The sequence below is a fragment of the Silurus aristotelis genome, assembly GCF_946808225.1.
Source record: "Silurus aristotelis genome assembly, chromosome: 18".
Taxonomy (NCBI): Eukaryota; Metazoa; Chordata; class Actinopteri; order Siluriformes; family Siluridae; genus Silurus; species Silurus aristotelis.
The window spans coordinates 785,533-806,672 of record NC_139591.1 but is presented as its reverse complement, the minus strand read 5'-3'; the positions used below and the strand labels follow the sequence as shown (position 1 = coordinate 806,672).

Genomic DNA, 21,140 nt, shown 5'->3' with positions numbered 1-21,140 from the left:
GACACCTCAGACTTCATTCTCTTATTTTTAGTGTATTTCGCTTTATGGCAAAAGAGTTTAATGCTTTAATTGTGTTCTAGTATCAGAAGTTCATGCGCCTGTAGTTATTTTTAGTCCTCGAGCTGCACTTTCACAACACGCACCTCTAAATCTTCATTCACTCTGGCTTTGTGTTTTATTCGCATTCGCTTTATGCTTTTTTTTTTTTTTCTTTCCTTTTCTTTTTTTTTGGTTTGTTTTAAATCCAATCCTATTTTGGACGGCAGCATGTAAATTCGTAGCCTTTGTACTTCTCATTCATGCTTTTTTGGCCTCATCATCTGCCGTTTTTTTTGCCGTTCAAAATAGTTTGGGTTGCGATTGTTTTGCTATTTAGTGCAGGTGTAGTGTGTGTGTGTGTGTGTGTGTGTGTGTGTGTGTGTGTGTGTGTGTGTGTGCGCGCGCATGCCGCTCATTATTCTGCATCTAATCCATCTTTTATGGCTGTGTCTCAATTCGAATGGCTCTGAATTTCTCAAATCTCACCCTTGAAAGTGGGTTTAAAAATCTCCAGATATTCAGTCCCTGCTGCATTTCATGGTAACACACACTTGTTTACATCCATCTAGTATATTACACGAGTGTGTGTTTGCAGCATGATAAAGGGGGTCGATCAGGGATGGTTCTGATTTTGCTAATATGGTCACGGAACATGAACATGAAGGTGCATCAAATCCACGTAGTTCCTTTCCCAGCGTTGGAGACACACTGCTTCGGGGGTGAGGTTTGGCGAATTGCAACCGCCGACGATTAGGAGCTGACCTGCAGTAACGCACCTGTGTGTTTAATGTGTGTGTGTGTGTGTGTGTGTGTGTGTGTGTGTGTGTGTGTAGGAGGAAGACTCCTGTGCTGCGAGGCATGCCCTGCCTCCTTCCACCCGTCCTGTTTGAACATCGAGATGCCTGAAGGAGCCTGGCTTTGTAGTGAGTGCAGAGCAGGAAAGAAACCTCACTACAAGCAGATCGTTTGGGTCAAACTTGGCAACTACAGGTACAAATCTCTATAATGCACCAAACACAAAGTGCAAAGAAGCAGTAGATGCTGCAGATTAATCACAGAACCAAACCATGTTCCTCCTGTTAGTCTGAAGATCACATTCGCTGTGCTGTGTGCATGTGACTGATGAATGAGCATTAAATGTGATTGTTTTTAACCAAAATTATTTTTTAGTTTATTTTCATTAATTCCCTTTTGTAATGAATTAATTTGTCTCCTGTTGTGTCTTCTCTGTTGTGTAGATGGTGGCCTGCTGAGATCTGTAACCCTCGGCTGGTTCCGTCCAACATCCAGAACCTGAAACATGACATCGGGGATTTTCCGGTCTTTTTCTTCGGGTCTCACGATTATTACTGGATCCACCAGGGTCGTGTTTTTCCATACTTGGAGAACGACAAGAATTTTGCTGAAGGACAGATTGGGATTAACAAGACCTTTAAAAAAGGTAAAAATAAAGGCTGTGAGACTCGACTGCTCTGTTTCCCGAAGGTGTTGTTTTGCAAATCACTTATTCCCTTTATATAAAATATAGATTTCAGGTATGTTTTTACACGTCTTTACTCACAAAGATTAAAATTGTCTAATTTTTTTTTCCCATTTTAAATTAAGTAATTATGTATAGAAATGGGCTTTTGCAGTAGGAACGATAGACTGGTTTAAGGTGGAGGTTGGACTGCATCAAGGATCGGCTTTGAGCCCTTTCCTGTTTGCAGTGGTAATGGACAGGTTGATGGACGAGGTCAGACAGGTGTCTCTGTGGACTATAATGTTTGTGGACGATATTGCGATTTGTGGTGAGAGTAGGGAGCAGGTGGAGAAGAGCTAAAGATGTTGAGATGTTCGTTGGGAGTGACGACGATGGACAGGATTAGAAATGAGTTTATTAGAGGGACAGCACATGTAGGACGTTTTGGAGACAAGGTGGGAGAATGCTGAAGATGGAGCCACCAGGAAGGAGGAAAAGAGGAAGACCAAATGATTCGGTGAGGGAAGACATGCAGGTAGTTGGTGTGGAAGAGGCAGATGCAGAGGACAGGGGGGTATGGAGACGGATGATCTGCTGTTGCGCCCCCTAATGGGAGAAGCTGAAATAAGTAGTAGTATAGAAATGGGCTTCATGGTTTTCACACTGATGTTGTTATGAAAATAAGACTGACATTTATAATTGTTGATATTAATGATGCAGTACAACAATTAACAATATAATGGCTGTAAAAAAATCAGCAATGAAATGGCCCTTAAAAAAATCTGCAACAAAAGTTGTAATTAGTAATTAGAAAATGTACAATTCTTATCGGTGTGGTATTTTGTGTGTGTGTGTGTGTGTGTGTGTGTGTGTGTGTGTGTGTGTATAGCACTCGAGGAGGCAGCAAGGAGGTTTCAGGAGCTGAAATCTCAGCGAGAGACCAAAGAAGCTCTGGAACAGGAACGCAACTCACGACGTCCTTCACCATACAAACTCATCAAGGTACAACACAAGAGTGTGAAACACACACACACACACACACACACACACACACACACACACACACACATTCCTGCTGCTTTATACATTTAATAACCGTGTGTAAATGTTCTTCTATTCTCAGTGTAACAGGCCCATAGGGAAGGTGCAGGTGTGTGTTGCCGACCTGTCTGAGATCCCACGCTGCAACTGCAGTCCGAGTGACGAGCGTCCGTGCGCGCAGGAATCAGAGTGTGTGAACCGGGCGCTGCAGTACGAGTGTCACCCCCAGGTGTGTGCCGCTGCCGAGCGCTGCCTCAACCAGTGCTTCAACAAACGCCAGTGTCCAAAGATGGAGGTGATCAAGACGGAGACATGCGGCTGGGGCCTCAAAACCAAACAGGACCTCAAAAAGGTCAGGAACTGACATCTTTCTGCAGGAACATGTCTGCAGGTGATTGACTTCTCGGGGTAGACTTGCGCAGGAAAATTCTTTTAATCAACCAAACAAACTCGAACCTTTGGCATTAAACACTTAAAGGTTTATATTTAAGTAATTAATACAGATTCATGACTGATCTCAAACTCTGCTCATGTCCATCCAGAGAAACCTGTTACTCTGCAATATCAGGGCATCTTACACACCTCAACTAAACATATGGAAACATCTGGTGTTTTATGTTTTTTTACACACAAGCATGTTCTTTTTGTTTCTATGCAACAAACTCATTAAAAGGCAAAAACACACAATGTGACAGTGAATGAGTGGAAAAACGTGGAGTCCAATTTTTGAGTCCAAAGTTGACTCCTGTGGAGTCCAAATGAGACATTTTTGTCTCTAACAGAAGATCTTGTGTAAGATGGAGAACAGGAGAGAAGATGTGATCAGACTCCCTCACCCCCGCACTCACACATGGAGGTGGAAGTTTAATGGTTTGGGGTTGTTTTGGAGCAGTGAAGGTTCTGGAAAGTGAAAGGGTCCTGAACCAACATGGCTTTTATTCCATACTTCAACACCATGCAGTTCCGTCTGGACTGCGTCTCATTGGAACTGTCTTCACCGTACAACAAGACGATGAGCTGAAGTGCATGTCTGAGTTCTGTACATGTTGTTTAAAGAGCAGACAGACGTCTGGAGTGATATCTATCATGGACCTATCACAACCTGCCCAGTCACCACACCTCAATCCTACTGAACTGCTTTGGGAGGAACAAGTAAAACTTCCTCAAAGATGTTCTTCATTAGTTGGAGATTTTCAAGAGACACAGCAAAATATTTCAGCTGAACGTTTGAAGAAGTGTCCAGATGTTGAATGTGTGTAATGCTGTTCTTCATGCTAATGGAGGATTTTTTATAGGAAATAAAATGGAAAACCTGGAGAAGTACATTTTCTGAGTTTGTTGCATAGAAACAAAAAGAACATACATGTGTCTCTCAAACATCATAAAACAATCATGGAAAATACTTTTTCTGCTGTATTAGTGTAATTAATGTGTGTGTGTGTGTGTGCGTGTGTGTGTGCGTGTGCGTGTGCGTGTGCGTGTGCGTGTGCGTGTGTGTGTGTGTGTAGGGAGATTTTGTGATCGAGTACGTAGGGGAACTGATCGATCTGGAAGAATGTCGACACAGAATCAGCCTCGCCAACAAGAACCATGTGACCAACTTCTACATGCTCACCCTCACCAAGGTAATATCACATTTTAAACGATTTAACCATGTCCTTAGTCCAAGAGTAAAACCCACAAAGACAAAATGCTATTAATAGTAACAGTGATAAATAATTAATGAATGAATAATGGTGTTATTCTTTAATGCCGATACGGACACCAGGCTCGGAGGGAGGGAGAGAGAGAGAGAGAGAGAGAGAGAGAGAGAGAAATCTATCAGCTCTGTTTGTTGGATCGGTTTGAAAGACGTTTATTTGTGTTTCAGGATCGTGTGATTGACGCTGGGCCCAAAGGGAACCTGTCTCGCTTCATGAACCACAGCTGCAGCCCGAACTGTGAGACCCAGAAATGGACGGTGAACGGAGACGTCCGCATTGGCCTGTTCACTCTGTGTGACATCGCTGCAGGTGAACATCAGTCTGACCTACTCTTCATCTCGTCTTTACTGCTCTTCATCTCGTCTTTACTGCTCTTCATCTCGTCTTTACTGCTCTTTATCTCGTCTTTACTGCTCTTCATCTCGTCTTTACTGCTATTTATCTCGTCTTTACTGCTCTTCATCTCGTCTTTACTGCTCTTCATCTCGTCTTTACTGCTCTTCATCTCGTCTTTACTGCTCTTCATCTCGTCTTTACTGCTCTTCATCTCGTCTTTACTGCTCTTTATCTCGTCTTTACTGCTCTTCATCTCGTCTTTACTGCTCTTCATCTCGTCTTTACTGCTCTTTATCTCGTCTTTACTGCTCTTCATCTCGTCTTTACTGCTCTTCATCTCGTCTTTACTGTTTTTCATCTCGTCTTTACTGCTCTTCATCTCGTCTTTACTGCTCTTCATCTCGTCTTTACTGCTCTTCATCTCGTCTTTACTGCTCTTTATCTCGTCTTTACTGCTCTTTATCTCGTCTTTACTGCTCTTCATCTCGTCTTTACTGTTTTTCATCTCGTCTTTACTGCTCTTTATCTCGTCTTTACTGCTCTTCATCTCGTCTTTACTGTTTTTCATCTCGTCTTTACTGCTCTTTATCTCGTCTTTACTGCTCTTCATCTCGTCTTTACTGCTCTTTATCTCGTCTTTACTGTTTTTCATCTCGTCTTTACTGCTCTTTATCTCGTCTTTACTGCTCTTCATCTCGTCTTTACTGCTCTTCATCTCGTCTTTACTGCTTTTCATCTCGTCTTTACTGTTTTTCATCTCGTCTTTACTGCTCTTCATCTCGTCTTTACTGCTCTTCATCTCGTCTTTACTGCTTTTCATCTCGTCTTTACTGCTCTTCATCTCGTCTTTACTGCTCTTTATCTCGTCTTTACTGCTCTTCATCTCGTCTTTACTGCTCTTCATCTCGTCTTTACTGCTCTTTATCTCGTCTTTACTGCTCTTCATCTCGTCTTTACTGCTCTTTATCTCGTCTTTACTGCTCTTCATCTCGTCTTTACTGCTCTTTATCTCGTCTTTACTGCTCTTCATCTCGTCTTTACTGCTCTTTATCTCGTCTTTACTGCTCTTTATCTCGTCTTTACTGCTCTTCATCTCGTCTTTACTGCTCTTCATCTCGTCTTTACTGCTCTTCATCTCTTCTTTACTGCTTTTCATCTCGTCTTTACTGCTCTTCATCTCGTCTTTACTGCTCTTCATCTCGTCTTTACTGCTCTTTATCTCGTCTTTACTGCTTTTCATCTCGTCTTTACTGCTCTTCATCTCGTCTTTACTGCTCTTTATCTCGTCTTTACTGCTTTTCATCTCGTCTTTACTGCTCTTCATCTCGTCTTTACTACTCTTCATCTCGTCTTTACTGCGTAAAAAGTTCAAATGTAAAAAAAAACATGCATGATTTAAGAAGCATCGTATCTTACGGCTCTGTCACTCAGAAGTTTGTGGTGTTCCAAGAGCAGTCCAGTGGCTCCAGTGGAGCTGTGTGGGGTATATGAGAGATCAGTGTAATGTCAGGAATATTTTCACTGCTGATTGGTTAAAAGACAGGAAACGAAATGAATCATTCTTTCTATGTTTCTGAATCGTGTGAATCATTGTGTGTGTGTGTGTGTGTGTGTGTGTTTGTGTGTGTGTGTGTGTGTGTGTGTGTGTGTGTGTGTGTTTGGACAGACACTGAACTGACATTCAATTATAACCTGGACTGTTTGGGAAACGGGAGAATGACGTGTCACTGCGGAGCAGAAAACTGCAGCGGCTTCTTGGGAGTCCGACCAAAGGTGTGCACAAGCACACACACACACACACACACACACACACACACACACACACACACACACACACACACACACAATCACTAATTATATATATATATATATATATATATGAATCTCCATAACTGAGGACGATGCGATTCGCATCTTGATGCCCAGGATATGAGATGATACGATGATACGATTCCTCCGTAACGAAGCAGTGAGAATCTGATACAAACTTCGATTCAGTACAATGTGATTCATTGGTAAAAATCTGATGCTCTGCAATTCAATAAAGTACAGCGTTCACTTTTATTTCTTGGGTTCAGACAGACAGCAAATCTTTTATTTATTTAAGTGTCTTCTGACTTCTAACGCACTTCCCATTCACATCGTTAACCCTAATATACATCTCCTCTCCCTTGTTTCTTTCTTCCTTTCTCTGCCTTGTCTTCCTGGCCGCTCTGCTCTGCCCCGTATGTACACGTGCCATCATCTCCCGTCCCTCAGAGTGCTGTGGTGATGGAAAGGGAGGAGAAAGTGAGGAACTCTAAGCTGAAGATGAAGAAGAGGAAACTGAAGACGGAAAGCCGCAGTCACGATTATTACTGTTACTGCTGCAGTGAGGGCGGAGAACTGGTCATGTGTGACAGGAAGGACTGTCCCAGAGCCTATCACCTGCTCTGTCTCAATCTGGCCACACCCCCTTTTGGTATGCAAAGCCACACCCATTCATACAAAAACTGATACTGCATGACTCAAAAACACATTGAAAATGTTAAAACACTGACGCTCATTTAGTGACGTCGTGTTTTGTGGTACGTGCAGACCACACGTTTACATCACGTGTGTTCCTCAATACTACTTTGAGGAGACCAGTGACTTTCTGTTTAATTGAATCTGTAACTCATTTAGTCAGTAACTCAGTTGATTGATTCGTTTAAAGACTCTTTTATTCACCTAAATGATCCGTGTGTGTGTGTGTGTGTGTTCAGGTCGCTGGGAATGCCCATGGCACCAGTGCAGTGTATGTCAGCGCCCAGCCTCTGCGTTCTGTCACTTTTGCCCCGCCTCGTTTTGCCAGGATCATGAGGCGGGGCAGCTGGTGCTTTCAACACAGGATAACCGCCCCTGCTGTCCCAATCACGACCCGGAACAAGCCCCCAGCCTCCCTACCACTGTGAGGGTGAAGGAAGAAGAGGAAGCAGAGAGAGAAGAGGAAGATGAGGGGGATGCAGAGAGAGAGGTGGAAGAGGATGACGAAGGAGAAATAGCTGAGTGACTGAGCTGAAGCTCTTCTTCTTAAAATCCTGGCTGGAATTTGTTAAAAACGAGGCCCTCCTCCATGCAGCCAGGGGGCGGTGTTCAGTTCAGAATCATCACTCGTACAAGTCCATTCCAAATCTGCAGCTGAGGGCGATCGTTTATTGAGCCGAAAACATTTACAACTTCACTCTTTCCGATCCAGAATCACACAGCACCTACTAATCGTCACTTTACCGATCGTTTCTTTTTCAAGCCAAGTCTGAATTCTTCTTCAGAGATCTCAGTACACACACACACACACACACACACACACACACACACACACACATTCTCTCTCCGGTACCTGCAGCACGTTGAGAACTTGATTTGACGTACCTCAGTGTAAATAGAAAGGATTCATACGAAAGATGTAGGTCAGAGTCTCTACACTAGAATTTTCACTACACGTCTGAATATCGGCTAGTTGTGAAAAAAAAAGAAAAAGAAAAAAAAAAAACAGGACCGTGACTCCGTTTTGTTTTTTTTTGTTTTTTTTGGATTACGTGCTGCCTCCTCACACCTGTGCGTTTGTGATTTGTAAGATATATATATCACGAATATATTTATGACTACGTTTACATTCGCTCCTGTTGTACAGTACTGCTCATCGGTATTATTAGTGAGTTATCACTATTCTTAACGTCAACATACATGTGCCTCTTTTTTTTTTTTTCCCCTCCCCCCCATCGCTCACTCAGCCCGTGTTCACACTCGCTTCTTGTCGTGATCCGTCATAGACGAGCACTTAAATCTCAGCATTTTTGTGAGGGTATCTTCTGAGAAACACCTGAACACTGCCATCGTTGGTGTTGTACCCATAGGAATATCAGTCTATAAGGATTTTGTTTTGTTGATGTCGCCAATATATATATTTTTTCCCTTTTTTTATGCCATTTGTACACAAGTGACCACTTTTTAGGATTCATAATCATGATGCACCGCGATAATCCAGCCGCGTTAACAAGACGAGATTTTTACTAGTGTCTCGAGTCGTTCACTGGTGATGCGTACGCTCATCGAGCTCAAAACCTTCCTCACCGAGGCACTGCCTTTCTGCAGGATGTATACCGGTGACCAAAGCGTATTTTACTGGTGAGCATGTGTTACTTTTTTAACTCGGTAGTGTTAATCGGGGCAGACGTTCAGTGTAACAGCAGGGCTGCACGATACACACGGAGATCATTAGACCTGGTAATAAGAAGCCGGCGGATCCGGTTTTGACTGGTTTGAGTGCTGCTGAGATCCGTTTAAACACTCGGACTCGTCCAAGATCAGGACAATTCCAGCACACGCTTAAACAGTTCACAATCGCATATAAACATGTACTGCGGTCGACAGTTACCCCCCCGCTGAGCCGCTAGACCAGACCCTCGGTTTCTTCTCCTCTTCTTTACACCACTCGCATACAAATTCAAATCGAATCCTGTAATATCGTGTGTGTGTGTGTGTGTAGAAGCACGGAGGAACTCTCTCACTGCCGAACTGAAGCTTTTTAGAAACGTGTTGGATCCAGCAGCTCTCCAGTCCCGTGCACTTCTGCAGCTCTGTTCACATCTCATGCACTTTGTGCTTTTTCTTTCCCCCTTTTATCGCGTTGTTGGAGTTCCGATGCCGAGTCTGTTTACACTCAGAGGGTTAAAAATCCAGCACATCACTGTTTGTGTCATCTGTCGACATCACAGTTGAGATCATGATCAGAATGATTGCATGAAGGGCTTCAATTCCTCACTCCTTTTTTTTACGCTCTGTTCAAATATTTACATTTCAGTGGAAATAATTGGAATAAATGTTGGAGATTTTTTGACTCTCCAACAACCAGATGTAACAATAATAATGATTATGATGATGATAATGATGTAATACTGTAATTATTAAGGACCAGGCAGCAGCTCCACTTCTATTAGCACTCAATGGACACAGTGCCATAGATTACACACACACACACACACACACACACACTATAAATACATTTTTTTTCTATTTTTTTTTTCTTTTTTCTATTTTTTCCCTTCATTAATCCTATGTTTCCTTATTGTTTTCTTATTTTGAACATTCATTCATTATAATTTCATTAATTATATTTTTTTTCATTAATGTTGGAGCAAATTTCACATCCATTTGTACATTTTTTTTCTTGTTTGTTTTTCTTTACTTTCTTTCCCCCATTTTTCTTTGACCCTTTTTTTCCTTATTTTTTGTTTCTGACTTTCTTATCTTTTGTTTCTATTGTCCACCTTTTTTTTTTACCCTATGGTTCAATTCTTTCTTTCCTTTTTTCCCCCCTTTTTTCTTCCTCCCTTCCAATTTTTTAATCTTCAACCGCCTTTTTTTTCCTTTATTTTCTTTCCTTTATTTTCCATCCCAGACTTTTGTACATTTATTTTTTTTTTACTTCCTTTTTCTCATGCTCCTTCCTGTTTTTTGTCCCTCATAGTTTTCTGGATCTTTTCAGCGCACTTTGTCTTTTTTCAGTCGTTTGCATGTCTTCTGTCTGGTCTGCTCTCCTCACAGTGACACACACGTGACATGCTGGATTTTTTTTATTTTTATTTTTTTTTTATTGGATGAATGCGTAGTAGGTTTGATGAAGAGGTACGACTTGTAGTTCATCATGAGCACTTTTCCCCCTGCGTGAGCAGTGCCGTTTGCTCGTCTGTGGACTCAGAGAAACAATTCAACACACAGAAGACGTGCGTTTGGAGTCCTGACCTGAATGACTTTTGTATTCCTATACTGTATTGTAATGTTCACTAATTCAGTACAAATGAAGTGTTTCGGTTTTCCTTCTGATTAAAATAAATGCCTTTCGGTGGAATTTGTACGAGTAGAAATCGAGCTGAACGAAAGGCACAGTGTTACTGATTGGACTTTGTAAGACGAACCTTTGTTGCCATATCAGCCATTTTGTATTTACCTCCTTGAAGAGTGTTAGTGCACTGTACTTCACTGTTTATTTTAGTTTAGTTTTTTTATATATATATAAATATATACGTGATTTAAAGTGTCATAAATCATCTTGTGCATGTTTGTGCCTGTTCTTTATGTTGTTCAATTTTTATATTTTTTAAAATGATGCCATCTCACCAGCTCCAAGGGAAAATCATTTGTGTTGACGTGTTAAGGACAAATCACATTCCTTTCATAGACTGTTTTAAAGGAATCTTGCTACTGGACTTCTTTCTGTTGTGTGTAAATCTAAGTGTTAATGTAAAACTCACCCCTGTGCGTCGAGTCGCAGTATACACTCCAGCTGAATAACAGTAAATGATATTATCTGGGTAGAACGAGCTTCTCCGAGCTTCATAGCAGGCTGTGCTCCTGAGCGGGCAGACGGCCACAGTGTTATTGTGATCCGGGAGACGCCACGGCGTCGAGCTCGTCTGACTTGTACATAGTAGAAAGTAAAGAACTCCACTATCATTATATCGTAGTGTCTAAAGAATGCCTGTAAAATTACTTCTGAATGTTTGTGAACGTATAGGCACATTCTTTTTGTAACTTTATTTTACTGTATTTTTTATTTGACCAACTTTTTGAGATTTTTTTTTTCTTCAGAATTGCTAATTTATTCAGAGAAACAACATTCCACAGATTTACTCGCTCTCTCAGACTTGCCTGGTTTGACTTCAATAAAAACTCTACTGAATGTTCAACTGTTTCGGTTCAGTGTTTAATACCAGATGTATGTTTTCTTTCTTCTTTTTTTCCCCTCTATTTGTGTTCATGCGTTTTATTGTCTCTCAGAGAAATGTAGCATTGATTTATAAAAAAAAACTACTATAAACTCTACTGAAGTACTGAAATATCTCACACCTCTGTACCCAAGTGAACTTTTGGTCTTTTATAAACTCATATCTGCTTTGATGGAAAAGGTGCAGGCTCTTTGTTGGCACCTACAATAATTAAGCCTGCAGCATAAACTAGAACTTTTACATTTGATTCCCTGTAGTTTTTTGCAATTAATAAGGATTCCAACAAAGTCTCATTCTTTTAGTAGAAAACTGTTTCTGGATGCTGCCATGAACCAACAGGAGAGAGAGAGAGAGAGAGAGTGTGTGTGTGTGTGTGTGTGTGTGTGTGTGTGTGTGTGTGTGTGTGTGTGTGTGTGTGTGTGTGTGTGTGTGTGTGTGTGTGTGTGTGTGTGTGGTATTTAGCTAGTGAACTTTAACAACACAGTAGTGACAATGTGCAGTTTATTAAGCTACTGTTACTGGTTATCTCTGTACTCACACATTCACATATCTATATATATATATATATATCATATGTAGTATCTCTATAAGTACAGATACTGACTGTAGTCTGGCTGGTTATTTCATGTGTACAGCAGATAGATATAGAAACTGCTGCTCTTCCACCCACTCCCCACCTACCACCATAACCCCCCATCCACCCACTCCCCACCTACCACCATAACCCCCAATCCACCCACTCCCCACCTACCACCATAACCCCCCCATCCACCCACCTACCACCATAACCCCCCCCATCCGCTCACTCCCCACCTACCACCATAACCCCCCCATTCACCCACTTCCCACCTACCACCATAACCCCCCCCATCCACCCACTCCCCACCTACCACCATAACCCCCCCCATCCACCCACTCCCCACCTACCACCATAACCCCCCCATCCACCCACTCCCCACCTACCACCATAACCCCCCCATCCACCCACTCCCCACCTACCACCATAACCCCCCCCATCCACCCACTCCCCACCTACCACCATAACCCCCCCATTCACCCACTTCCCACCTACCACCATAACCCCCAATCCACCCACTCCCCACCTAACACCATAACCCCCCATCCACCCACTCCCCACCTACCACCATAACCCCCCCATCCACCCACTCCCCACCTACCACCATAACCCCCAATCCACCCACTCCCCACCTACCACCATAACCCCCCCCATCCACCCACTCCCCACCTACCACCATAACCCCCCCATTCACCCACTTCCCACCTACCACCATAACCCCCAATCCACCCACTCCCCACCTAACACCATAACCCCCCATCCACCCACTCCCCACCTACCACCATAACCCCCAATCCACCCACTCCCCACCTACCACCATAACCCCCCCCATCCACCCACTCCCCACCTACCACCATAACCCCCCCATTCACCCACTTCCCACCTACCACCATAACCCCCAATCCACCCACTCCCCACCTAACACCATAACCCCCAATCCACCCACTCCCCACCTACCACCATAACCCCCCCCATCCACCCACTCCCCACCTACCACCATAACCCCCCCATTCACCCACTCCCCACCTACCACCATAACCCCCAATCCACCCACTCCCCACCTACCACCATAACCCCCCATCCACCCACTCCCCACCTACCACCATAACCCCCCATCCACCCACTCCCCACCTACCACCATAACCCCCCCATCCACCCACTCCCCACCATAACCCCCTCATCCACCCACTCCCCACCTACCACCATAACCCCCTCATCCACCCACTCCCCACCTACCACCATAACCCCCTCATCCACCCACTCCCCACCTACCACCATAACCCCCCATCCACCCACTCCCCACCTACCACCATAACCCCCCCCCCAATTCACCCACTCCCCACCTACCACCATAATGCGATGCATCGATTTAAACACGTGTGCATCAGATTCAAGTTATCATATGTATCACGATGCATCATTTTTAGCATGTGCTGGTAAAATATATATATATTTCTATAGAATTATTAGTCGATGCACGACACTTATTATTTAGAAAGTGACCAGTAATTTGTGAGCAATATTTGACATTTAGGTCTAGGGTTAGGGTTAGTGTTAGAGGGTTAGGGTTTAGATGAATATAAGGCAATGCAACACTACGGAGGCCGAGGCGTGTCCTGAGATCAGATAACACAGATTAACATGGCAGAGGTAGAGCTGTAACTTTCTGCAGACACGACAGGAAAAGAACATCTGGTTTTATTTAATCTCTTTTTTGTAAAAGGGCTCTGCAAGAAGTCAGAAGGCACTTGAGTAAAGTGATGATTTGCTGTCAGTCTGAACCAATGAAATAAAAGTGAACTTTCTGTACCATAATAAATTGCAGAGCATCAGATCTTTAATATATTTTATCGTTTATCGAATTGAGACGCGAATCTGTTAAAAAATTACTTCTCCCCAAAATGGCCGAGACTGAATATAGTGCGCTGAGTAGGAGACAGGAAGCGGATTCGGATACAGCCATGTGTACCCCACACAAGCTCTTACTTCTAACAGCCTCCAGGTGGCGTGAGACCTGAGTGACGTGTAAACGTGTCTGTGTCTCTGCCGGCCCGGGCTGGTCTCTCCTCACCAGGAGAAGAAGCAGAAGGATCTGCACCTTCTTTAGTCACTCTGGACATGTAGAGCATGTAGGTGTTTACTTCTACATGAGGAACCGCATCTACGACAACCTTCTCGCCCCGCGCGCTTCCGGTTTGAGACGAGCTGGAAATAGAGGAGCGAGTCTTCATCATTCCAGGTCCGTGTCCAGCAGACAAGAGACGGAGATCAGATGCTAATGCTAAAAGTGCTGCTGCGGAAAACAGGAATTAAAAACAAACCCGGAATGTAGAAAAGCCGGTTTGTGTTGTTACATGTATCGCTGACGTGTCCGTCCGTGTGGCGCGCGCGCCCGTGACACTTCTGAGCCTCCCGAAGCTCCGAGCGCGTGCAGTGTAACGCCGAGGAGCTCAGAGCGGCCAGAACATCCATCCAACTCCTCCTCAGGCCATGACGCCCTGAACGCGTGTGCAGGTTCGAGCTGCGTGACGTGGAACAGTGTGACTGAGTTAGTGGCGTAAAGCGCTGGCAGGTTCGGAGTGTGTGGAGCACTTGTGAAGGTTTGGAGTGTGTGGAGCACTTGTGAAGGTTTTGAAGTGTGTGGAGCACTTGTGAAGGTTTTGAAGTGTGTGGAGCACTTGTGAAGGGTTTGGAGTGTGTGGAGCGGAGCACTTGTGAAGGGTTTGGAGTGTGTGGAGCGGAGCACTTGTGAAGGGTTTGGAGTGTGTGGAGCGGAGCACTTGTGAAGGTTTTGGAGTGTGTGGAGCGGAGCACTTGTGAAGGGTTTGGAGTGTGTGGAGCGGAGCACTTGTGAAGGGTTTGGAGTGTGTGGAGCGGAGCACTTGTGAAGGGTTTGGAGTGTGTGGAGCGGAGCACTTGTGAAGGGTTTGGAGTGTGTGGAGCGGGGCACTTGTGAAGGGTTTGGAGTGTGTGGAGCGGGGCACTTGTGAAGGGTTTGGAGTGTGTGGAGCGGGGCACTTGTGAAGGGTTTGGAGTGTGTGGAGCGGGGCACTTGTGAAGGGTTTGGAGTGTGTGGAGCGGGGCACTTGTGAAGGGTTTGGAGTGTGTGGAGCGGGGCACTTGTTGAAGGGTTTGGAGTGTGTGGAGCGGGGCACTTGTTGAAGGGTTTGGAGTGTGTGGAGCAGGGCACTTGTGAAGGGTTTGGAGTGTGTGGAGCAGGGCACTTGTGAAGGGTTTGGAGTGTGTGGAGCGGGGCACTTGTTGAAGGGTTTGGAGTGTGTGGAGCGGGGCACTTGTGAAGGGTTTGGAGTGTGTGGAGCGGGGCACTTGTTGAAGGGTTTGGAGTGTGTGGAGCGGGGCACTTGTGAAGGGTTTGGAGTGTGTGGAGCGGGGCACTTGTGATGGTTCAGGTGTTTGGTTGCATGACACAAAACACTTGTGCGAGTTTTGACGTTCTGAATGTGTGACACTGAGTGTACAAGTTCTGAAATACTGAGAGCTTCTGAAAGTTCTGACTGCATGAGACATGGACCACTTGTACAAGTTCTTCTAAAGAAAGAAAAAAAAAAGAGAGATGTGTGAGAGAGAGAGAGAGAGAGAGAGAGAGAGAGAGAGAGAGAGAGAGAGAGAGAGAGAGAGAGAGAGAGAGAGAGAGAGAGAGAGAGTGAGTGAGTGAGTGAGTGAGTGAGTGAGTGAGTGAGTGAGTGAGTGAGTGAGTGAGTGAGTGAGTGAGTGAGAGAAAAAGAGATAGAGAGAGAGTGAGTAAATGAAAAAGAGAGAGAGAGATGTGATGGCAATGTTCCACGTGTCTAAAACACAGAAACACTCCTGTTTAATCCTGATGAAGATGGAACACGTTCTGATCTGCTGAATGATTGAGCTCAGATCCTCAGATTTTGCCTGAAATCTCTGCCTGCTTGAGTTCTGACGTTTGGATGGTGTGATGTGAAGCACGTGGATGAGTTTCGAGTAGAAGTGCTAAAAACATTCCACGTAACGCACGTGAGGGATCAGAGATGCAGGCTGCTTAGATTAAACTGAAGTTCAGCCGGAAAACACAGCAGTATCGTTTCCACAGCTTCAGTTTTATAAATCCTTCTAATTCCTGTGTGTAGGATCTGCACAGATCATTAAACCATGTTGCTCTACTCAGGTGGGGCAGGTGACTGGGACACACCAGATTCCGAAGATGAGGAAGAGTTTGGACCAGGAGTTCATTACTGAAGTTTTTGTTCGCCTGCTGCTGTTGGCTGTCTTTATGTAAGTGTTTTCTTTCATCTTCATCATCATCATCATCACATACACTGAGTTATTAAGTGTCGGTGTAAAGTGCAGACAGAAAGCAGAGGGTAGATCTTGTCCAGAAGTTCTTGGAGATTTCCACATTGTTTCCACTATCTGCAAATTTGGGACGTTTTGCATTATCAGGACGTCTGAGCTCTGGTGTGAGACCTCCTACACAAAACATCTCGTCTGACTGAGTAAATTTATGGAAAAGAAGGACACAGATATGCAAATGAACATCGCATGATAATTGTGTCGTTTCAGAGTAACTGAGAAACTGGCTCCGTTTACACGCCAGATCCAGCCGGAGGAGATCTGGCTTTACAGGTTCCATCACGTGAAGAATGACCACGTTCCTACCTCACTCATGTTCGTAAGTGTGTGTTGTGTAACTGCAACGTATAAACACTGAGAATGTGTGTGTGTGTTTTTAATCTCAGTTTAAGAAAGTTTACTCACTCAACCGATTCATCAGATTTTCAGATGAATCAGCACTGATAGTTGATCACTGGAACCATCTGCTATCTGCAAAAACCCATACCACTAGTTTTTCTGGTTTCCGGTCTGCTTTCATTACAACAGCGGCCTCTAGAGGTGAATCAGTGATGCCACATGCTGTTTGTTTTTACAGTTACGCTGCTCGCTGCGCGGAGAGCGCTATATTTTATTTATTATTTAGAATTTATATATGTATTTCTATTTATTGATTAATATATTCATCTTTATTTCCTGTTGCACATTTTCATGATGCAGTACCGTTTAAAAATTTTTATAATTAGGTTCTGATCTATTTTACTTTGTGTTTGTTTTTTATCCAGTATCTATTTTTAAAAACTATTGGTAGATTAATTGGTTATTGATCAGTATGATTGATATCAGTAAAATCCATCGATCGACCTCGAATCTGAAACTTATGTGACACAGTGAACATGCAGGGTTTCCTCAAGGCTTGTGTGTGAGCTGTGTGAATAAAATGGGGATGGATTTTAGGCCTGTATTCAGCTGTTTTATACTGTGTCACAAATTTGCATGAGCATTTGAATGAGCTCAGACCTTCAGAGTGAAGATACACGTCCACTTGCAAATCGTGCTGCTTCATTGCTTCTTCTCAGGAGATGCATTGGGCGTGTCTGAGTGCGTTTTATTTTATGATGTGATGGAGGAATCTTCGAGCTTGGATGAGACTCTGTGGTGAAGATTTTATTTTTCTGTTTTCTGTAGAGCATTGCTCTTTTCACACCGCTGGTCACCATTCTGCTTTTTGCATTCCTGAGAAGAACTGAAAAGGGTGAGGTGAAGGAGGCGTCGTTAGGTGAGTCCAGCATTCTCTACGACCTTCATTTCGAAATAGTTTCAACCATATTTACTAAGAGATGTGAATTCATTCCTATAAATTAATTTGCATTGTTCTAAGCATCTATAGAACCTGACACTGTGTGTGTGTGTGTGTGTGTGTGTGTGTGTGTGTGTGTGTGTTCTCAGCTGTGACGTTGACTCTGCTTCTGAACGGAGTATTCACCAACGCAGTGAAGCTCACTGTGGGAAGGTGAGGGATGATGTTTAATCACAGTGATCTTAAAAACACCAATGGAAAATATAGTACATTCCTGGAATATTTAACACGTGCTGCTGCTTAGAACTTTCTCTTTCACTGTTTTTTGCACTAAATCTTGTTTGCAGACGTACGTGTTTGTAGTGTAGGTCTGTAGCACCATGACAGGGGCAGAGAAGTGGAGAACACATGAACAAATTTGAAAACAAATTTATGAAAATAACAAAACTACAATTCAGATAAGCTAAAAAAAAAAAGAGAGGTATAGTTTGTGAATAAAATACTTACAGCTCATTGGACGAGACATTTGTTGTGTAGGTTTTATCAGAAAGTTTAAGACTCGCTGTTTATAAGAAAGGACTTTGTTTCCACACGATCGCCTTCAAAATAGTCTCCTTACACAGTAAAACAGCGCCCCCTGTGGTCTTCTGGAACGCGTCCTGAAAGTCTTCTTTTTAAATCGCATCAAGCACCTTCTGTGATTCACGGCAGTTCTCCGCAACTACGTGAAAACGGCGAGCTTCAAGCTGCATCTTCATCTTCAGGAGGAGGGTGAGGTCAAAGTGCAGGAGCTGAACCTGGTTATTAGGGTGGGTGTGGCAGTGAGCTCGTGTGAATTGTTCTCAGACGATCATCATGCAGGACATTTTGATATTTTTGGGGGTTGAGCTCGTCGAAGCTCCTCCTGATCTCTCGTCATCTTCTGCTGATGTTCTTCTTTGCTCTCGAACGACTCGTCGCAGCGACGCCACGTGTCACACGTACGTCACGTCAAACGTCTCTGTGGCAGAGTTGCCCAGTTTCACACAGAATTTCACGTGTTCTGACTCGCTGTCTGCGTGGGAACGCACGTGGGTCACAACAGCACCAGTTACACCATTAGTCCAAAAACGTTTTAAAACCAAATATCCTATAAATTTGTTTCTTGTTCACGTGTGTAGTTGTGTGAATGACAGATGTCTCATCCCATGTGTGGTAAATATTCCATTCACAAACTAAGTCTAGATTTTCTGGTTTGTCTGAATTTCCGTTGTTTTGTTTTTTTTATCTCCGCCACCATACCTTGGTCATTTAATTTTGTATACAAATGACAATAAAAGCCGCAAGACTGAAATAAAGGTTATTAATTGTAAATATTCTGTGTTGGGAAATGCACGTTTTTGACTAAAGTCAAACATACATTTAAATACGACCGAGCTGATGAGCACAAAGACAGAAACATGGAGATCATGGACTCTGGTCTCTCTGTTCACCAGCTGCTCACCTTCATGCTGCTCTTTCTCTGATATTTAATAGAGAGAACTCGTTTTTAGAGCATTCTTCATTTTCTCTCTCTCTCTCTCTCTCTCTCTCTCTCTCTCTCACTCTCTCTCTGTCTGTCTGTCGCTCTCTCTCTCTCTCTGTCTGTCTGTCGCTCTGTCTGTCTGTCTGTCGCTCTATCTCTCTCTCTCTCTCTCTCTCTCTCTCTCTCTCTCTCTCTCTCTCTCTCACTCTCTGTCTGTCTGTCTCTCTCTCTGTCTGTCTGTCGCTCTCTCTCTCTCTCTGTCTGTCTGTCGCTCTGTCTGTCTGTCTGTCGCTCTATCTCTCTCTCTCTCTCTCTCTCTCTCTCTCTCACTGTAGGCCACGTCCCGATTTCTTCTACCGCTGCTTTCCAGATGGTCAGATGAACGCAGAGTTCCAGTGCAGCGGCGACTCTGAAATGGTGACAGAAGGGAGGAAGAGTTTCCCCAGTGGACACTCGTCATGTAAATAAAACGATTATAATTTTTAAGGAAATAACTCGAGTCAACAAACAGACTAATTGTGTGTCAGTCTGCTATTTATAGTCTTGAAACAAACTCATGACTTTATTGGAAATGGCTTTGGTTTCGGCATGTGACCTCCAAGACGTCTCTACAGAACAGAGTCATGAGTGTGGGAATCTGACTGAAGTTATGGTGGACACTTTCACAGAGCAGAACAGAATCAGAACTCGCATCAGACTGCTTCATTCGTTGCATTTTTAGAAAAGTTCAAGTCAATTCATGTTTATTTGTTCAGTAGGAAATTGTGCTTTTGAATCCCGAGTGAACACTCGAGTACTGGATTCGGTTAAAACCCCAAAGTTTATGTTTTTATTTTTTAATAACAGCACGTTCTTTCATTATTAATATAAACTCAGATTTGACTTGCAGCTCAAACTACTCATAATCAAACATCTCTCTGTAGTCAATATTTATAATATCGACGCATTTCTGTGTTCAGTCTACATTTTTCCTCTTTATTTCTTTATTAGTTGCCTTTGCTGGCCTCGGCTTTACGGCTCTTTTCGTTGCTGGGAAGCTCCACTGTTTCAGTCCGGCCGGTCGGGGAAAAGCGTGGCGTCTCTGTGCGTTCCTCACGCCTCTACTCTGTGCTGTCTTGATCGCCGTCTCCAGAACTTGCGACTACAAACATCACTGGCAAGGTGAATGAGGATCCACACAAATAGCAGCTTAGCTTTACTTCATGACTTCTACATAAATAACACACAGTAACACAAGATTTCAATATTTTTCTCATTTATTTGCATTTCCATTGTTCTACAAATGAATTTAACAGACAGTAAAAACAAATAATAAAACAAATATAGCAGTCAATAGTTCAAATAGGAAAAAAAAGTCCACGCATTAAATACCTACAAATCTGATAGGAGTTTATGGCAGAATGTGTAAGTGCACGATGAAATCTCGATGCAGATGTTTCCCACAGCTGCACTGCACTTTATTTTTTATGTTCTTTAATGATATAAATAACATTCTGTTACTGAATCTCTCTGTTGCTTGTTGTTTCAGATGTATTAGTGGGGTCGCTGCTGGGTTTGATTTTCTCGTATCTGTGCTACCGGCAACATTATCCGTCGCTCACCGAAACCGATTCCCACAAACCCCTACGGTTCAGAGACGCACTTCTCTCAGCACAGGAACGTAAACAGGCCGCGGCAGGATTTCTCCTGCCTCTGTAGAAGTTTCAGTAGCATTTAAGCTAATCTTGAACTGTGTGATGGACATGTCCTCGTTCACAGCCCTCTGACTAATGCTGCCAATATGTGTGTGGGACCGAGACTGAGATATTCCTGTTTCAGTCTGACCTTCTTAAGAACATACAAAATAATTATTTGTGTATTATTATTATTATTATTATTATTATTATTATTATTATTATATATGTATTTCAATTTGTATATGAACAGTCTGGGTTGGGGGGGGGGGGGGGTCTGTAACATGTTTGTACGTCATTTGTTCACATGGACTTCACATTATAGTTATAATGGGGTCTCAATAAAACGTTTGGAAAGTTCGGACTGTGGCCTACTGCTTCGTTCAGGGAATATTGATGGGAAGATCGAGTCATTTTTTCGATTCGGTTCTTTGAATCTTGA

At 43.4% G+C, this 21,140-nt stretch overlaps 2 protein-coding genes across 7 annotated transcripts in view; both read left to right on the top strand.

Moving 5' to 3' along the window:
* Window positions 1–11,288, top strand: part of nsd3 (nuclear receptor binding SET domain protein 3) — a 40,398-nt gene extending 29,110 nt beyond the window's left edge. For all 3 annotated transcript variants that reach the window (XM_083567836.1, XM_083567834.1, XM_083567835.1), the window contains 9 exons: window positions 873–1,029; window positions 1,278–1,480; window positions 2,391–2,503; window positions 2,625–2,894; window positions 4,051–4,167; window positions 4,413–4,554; window positions 6,248–6,354; window positions 6,841–7,042; window positions 7,326–11,288. In XM_083567836.1, coding sequence (XP_083423962.1) covers window positions 873–1,029; window positions 1,278–1,480; window positions 2,391–2,503; window positions 2,625–2,894; window positions 4,051–4,167; window positions 4,413–4,554; window positions 6,248–6,354; window positions 6,841–7,042; window positions 7,326–7,612 — 1,598 coding nt within the window. In that variant the 3' untranslated portion in view covers window positions 7,613–11,288. The remainder of the gene's footprint in view (window positions 1–872; window positions 1,030–1,277; window positions 1,481–2,390; window positions 2,504–2,624; window positions 2,895–4,050; window positions 4,168–4,412; window positions 4,555–6,247; window positions 6,355–6,840; window positions 7,043–7,325) is intronic.
* A 2,614-nt stretch (window positions 11,289–13,902) lies between these two features.
* On the top strand, window positions 13,903–21,058 carry plpp5 (phospholipid phosphatase 5). 4 transcript variants are annotated; one of them, XM_083567889.1, is made up of 8 exons: window positions 13,903–14,143; window positions 16,058–16,164; window positions 16,453–16,561; window positions 17,410–17,500; window positions 17,671–17,734; window positions 19,361–19,485; window positions 20,016–20,186; window positions 20,554–21,058. In XM_083567889.1, the coding sequence occupies exons 2-8, from the start codon at window positions 16,094–16,096 to the stop codon at window positions 20,721–20,723; spliced, it is 801 nt and encodes a 266-aa protein (XP_083424015.1). In that variant the 5' UTR covers window positions 13,903–14,143; window positions 16,058–16,093; the 3' UTR covers window positions 20,724–21,058. The 4 variants fall into 4 exon arrangements, with proteins under 4 accessions (XP_083424015.1, XP_083424016.1, XP_083424018.1 ...); XM_083567890.1 differs by having other exon boundaries at window positions 13,937–14,444; XM_083567892.1 differs by lacking the exon at window positions 13,903–14,143 and adding an exon at window positions 14,221–14,456 and having other exon boundaries at window positions 16,067–16,164.
* The last annotated feature ends 82 nt before the right edge of the window (window positions 21,059–21,140 follow it).

Bases quoted from the DNA above. Each gene is read 5' to 3' on its own strand.
- plpp5 (XM_083567889.1), top strand. From the start codon at position 16,094: ATGAGGAAGAGTTTGGACCAGGAGTTCATTACTGAAGTTTTTGTTCGC. The intron at 16,562-17,409 runs GTAAGTGTGTGT...TGTTTTCTGTAG, and splicing joins TTCCTACCTCACTCATGTTC to AGCATTGCTCTTTTCACACC. The intron at 19,486-20,015 runs GTAAATAAAACG...TTTCTTTATTAG, and splicing joins CCCCAGTGGACACTCGTCAT to TTGCCTTTGCTGGCCTCGGC.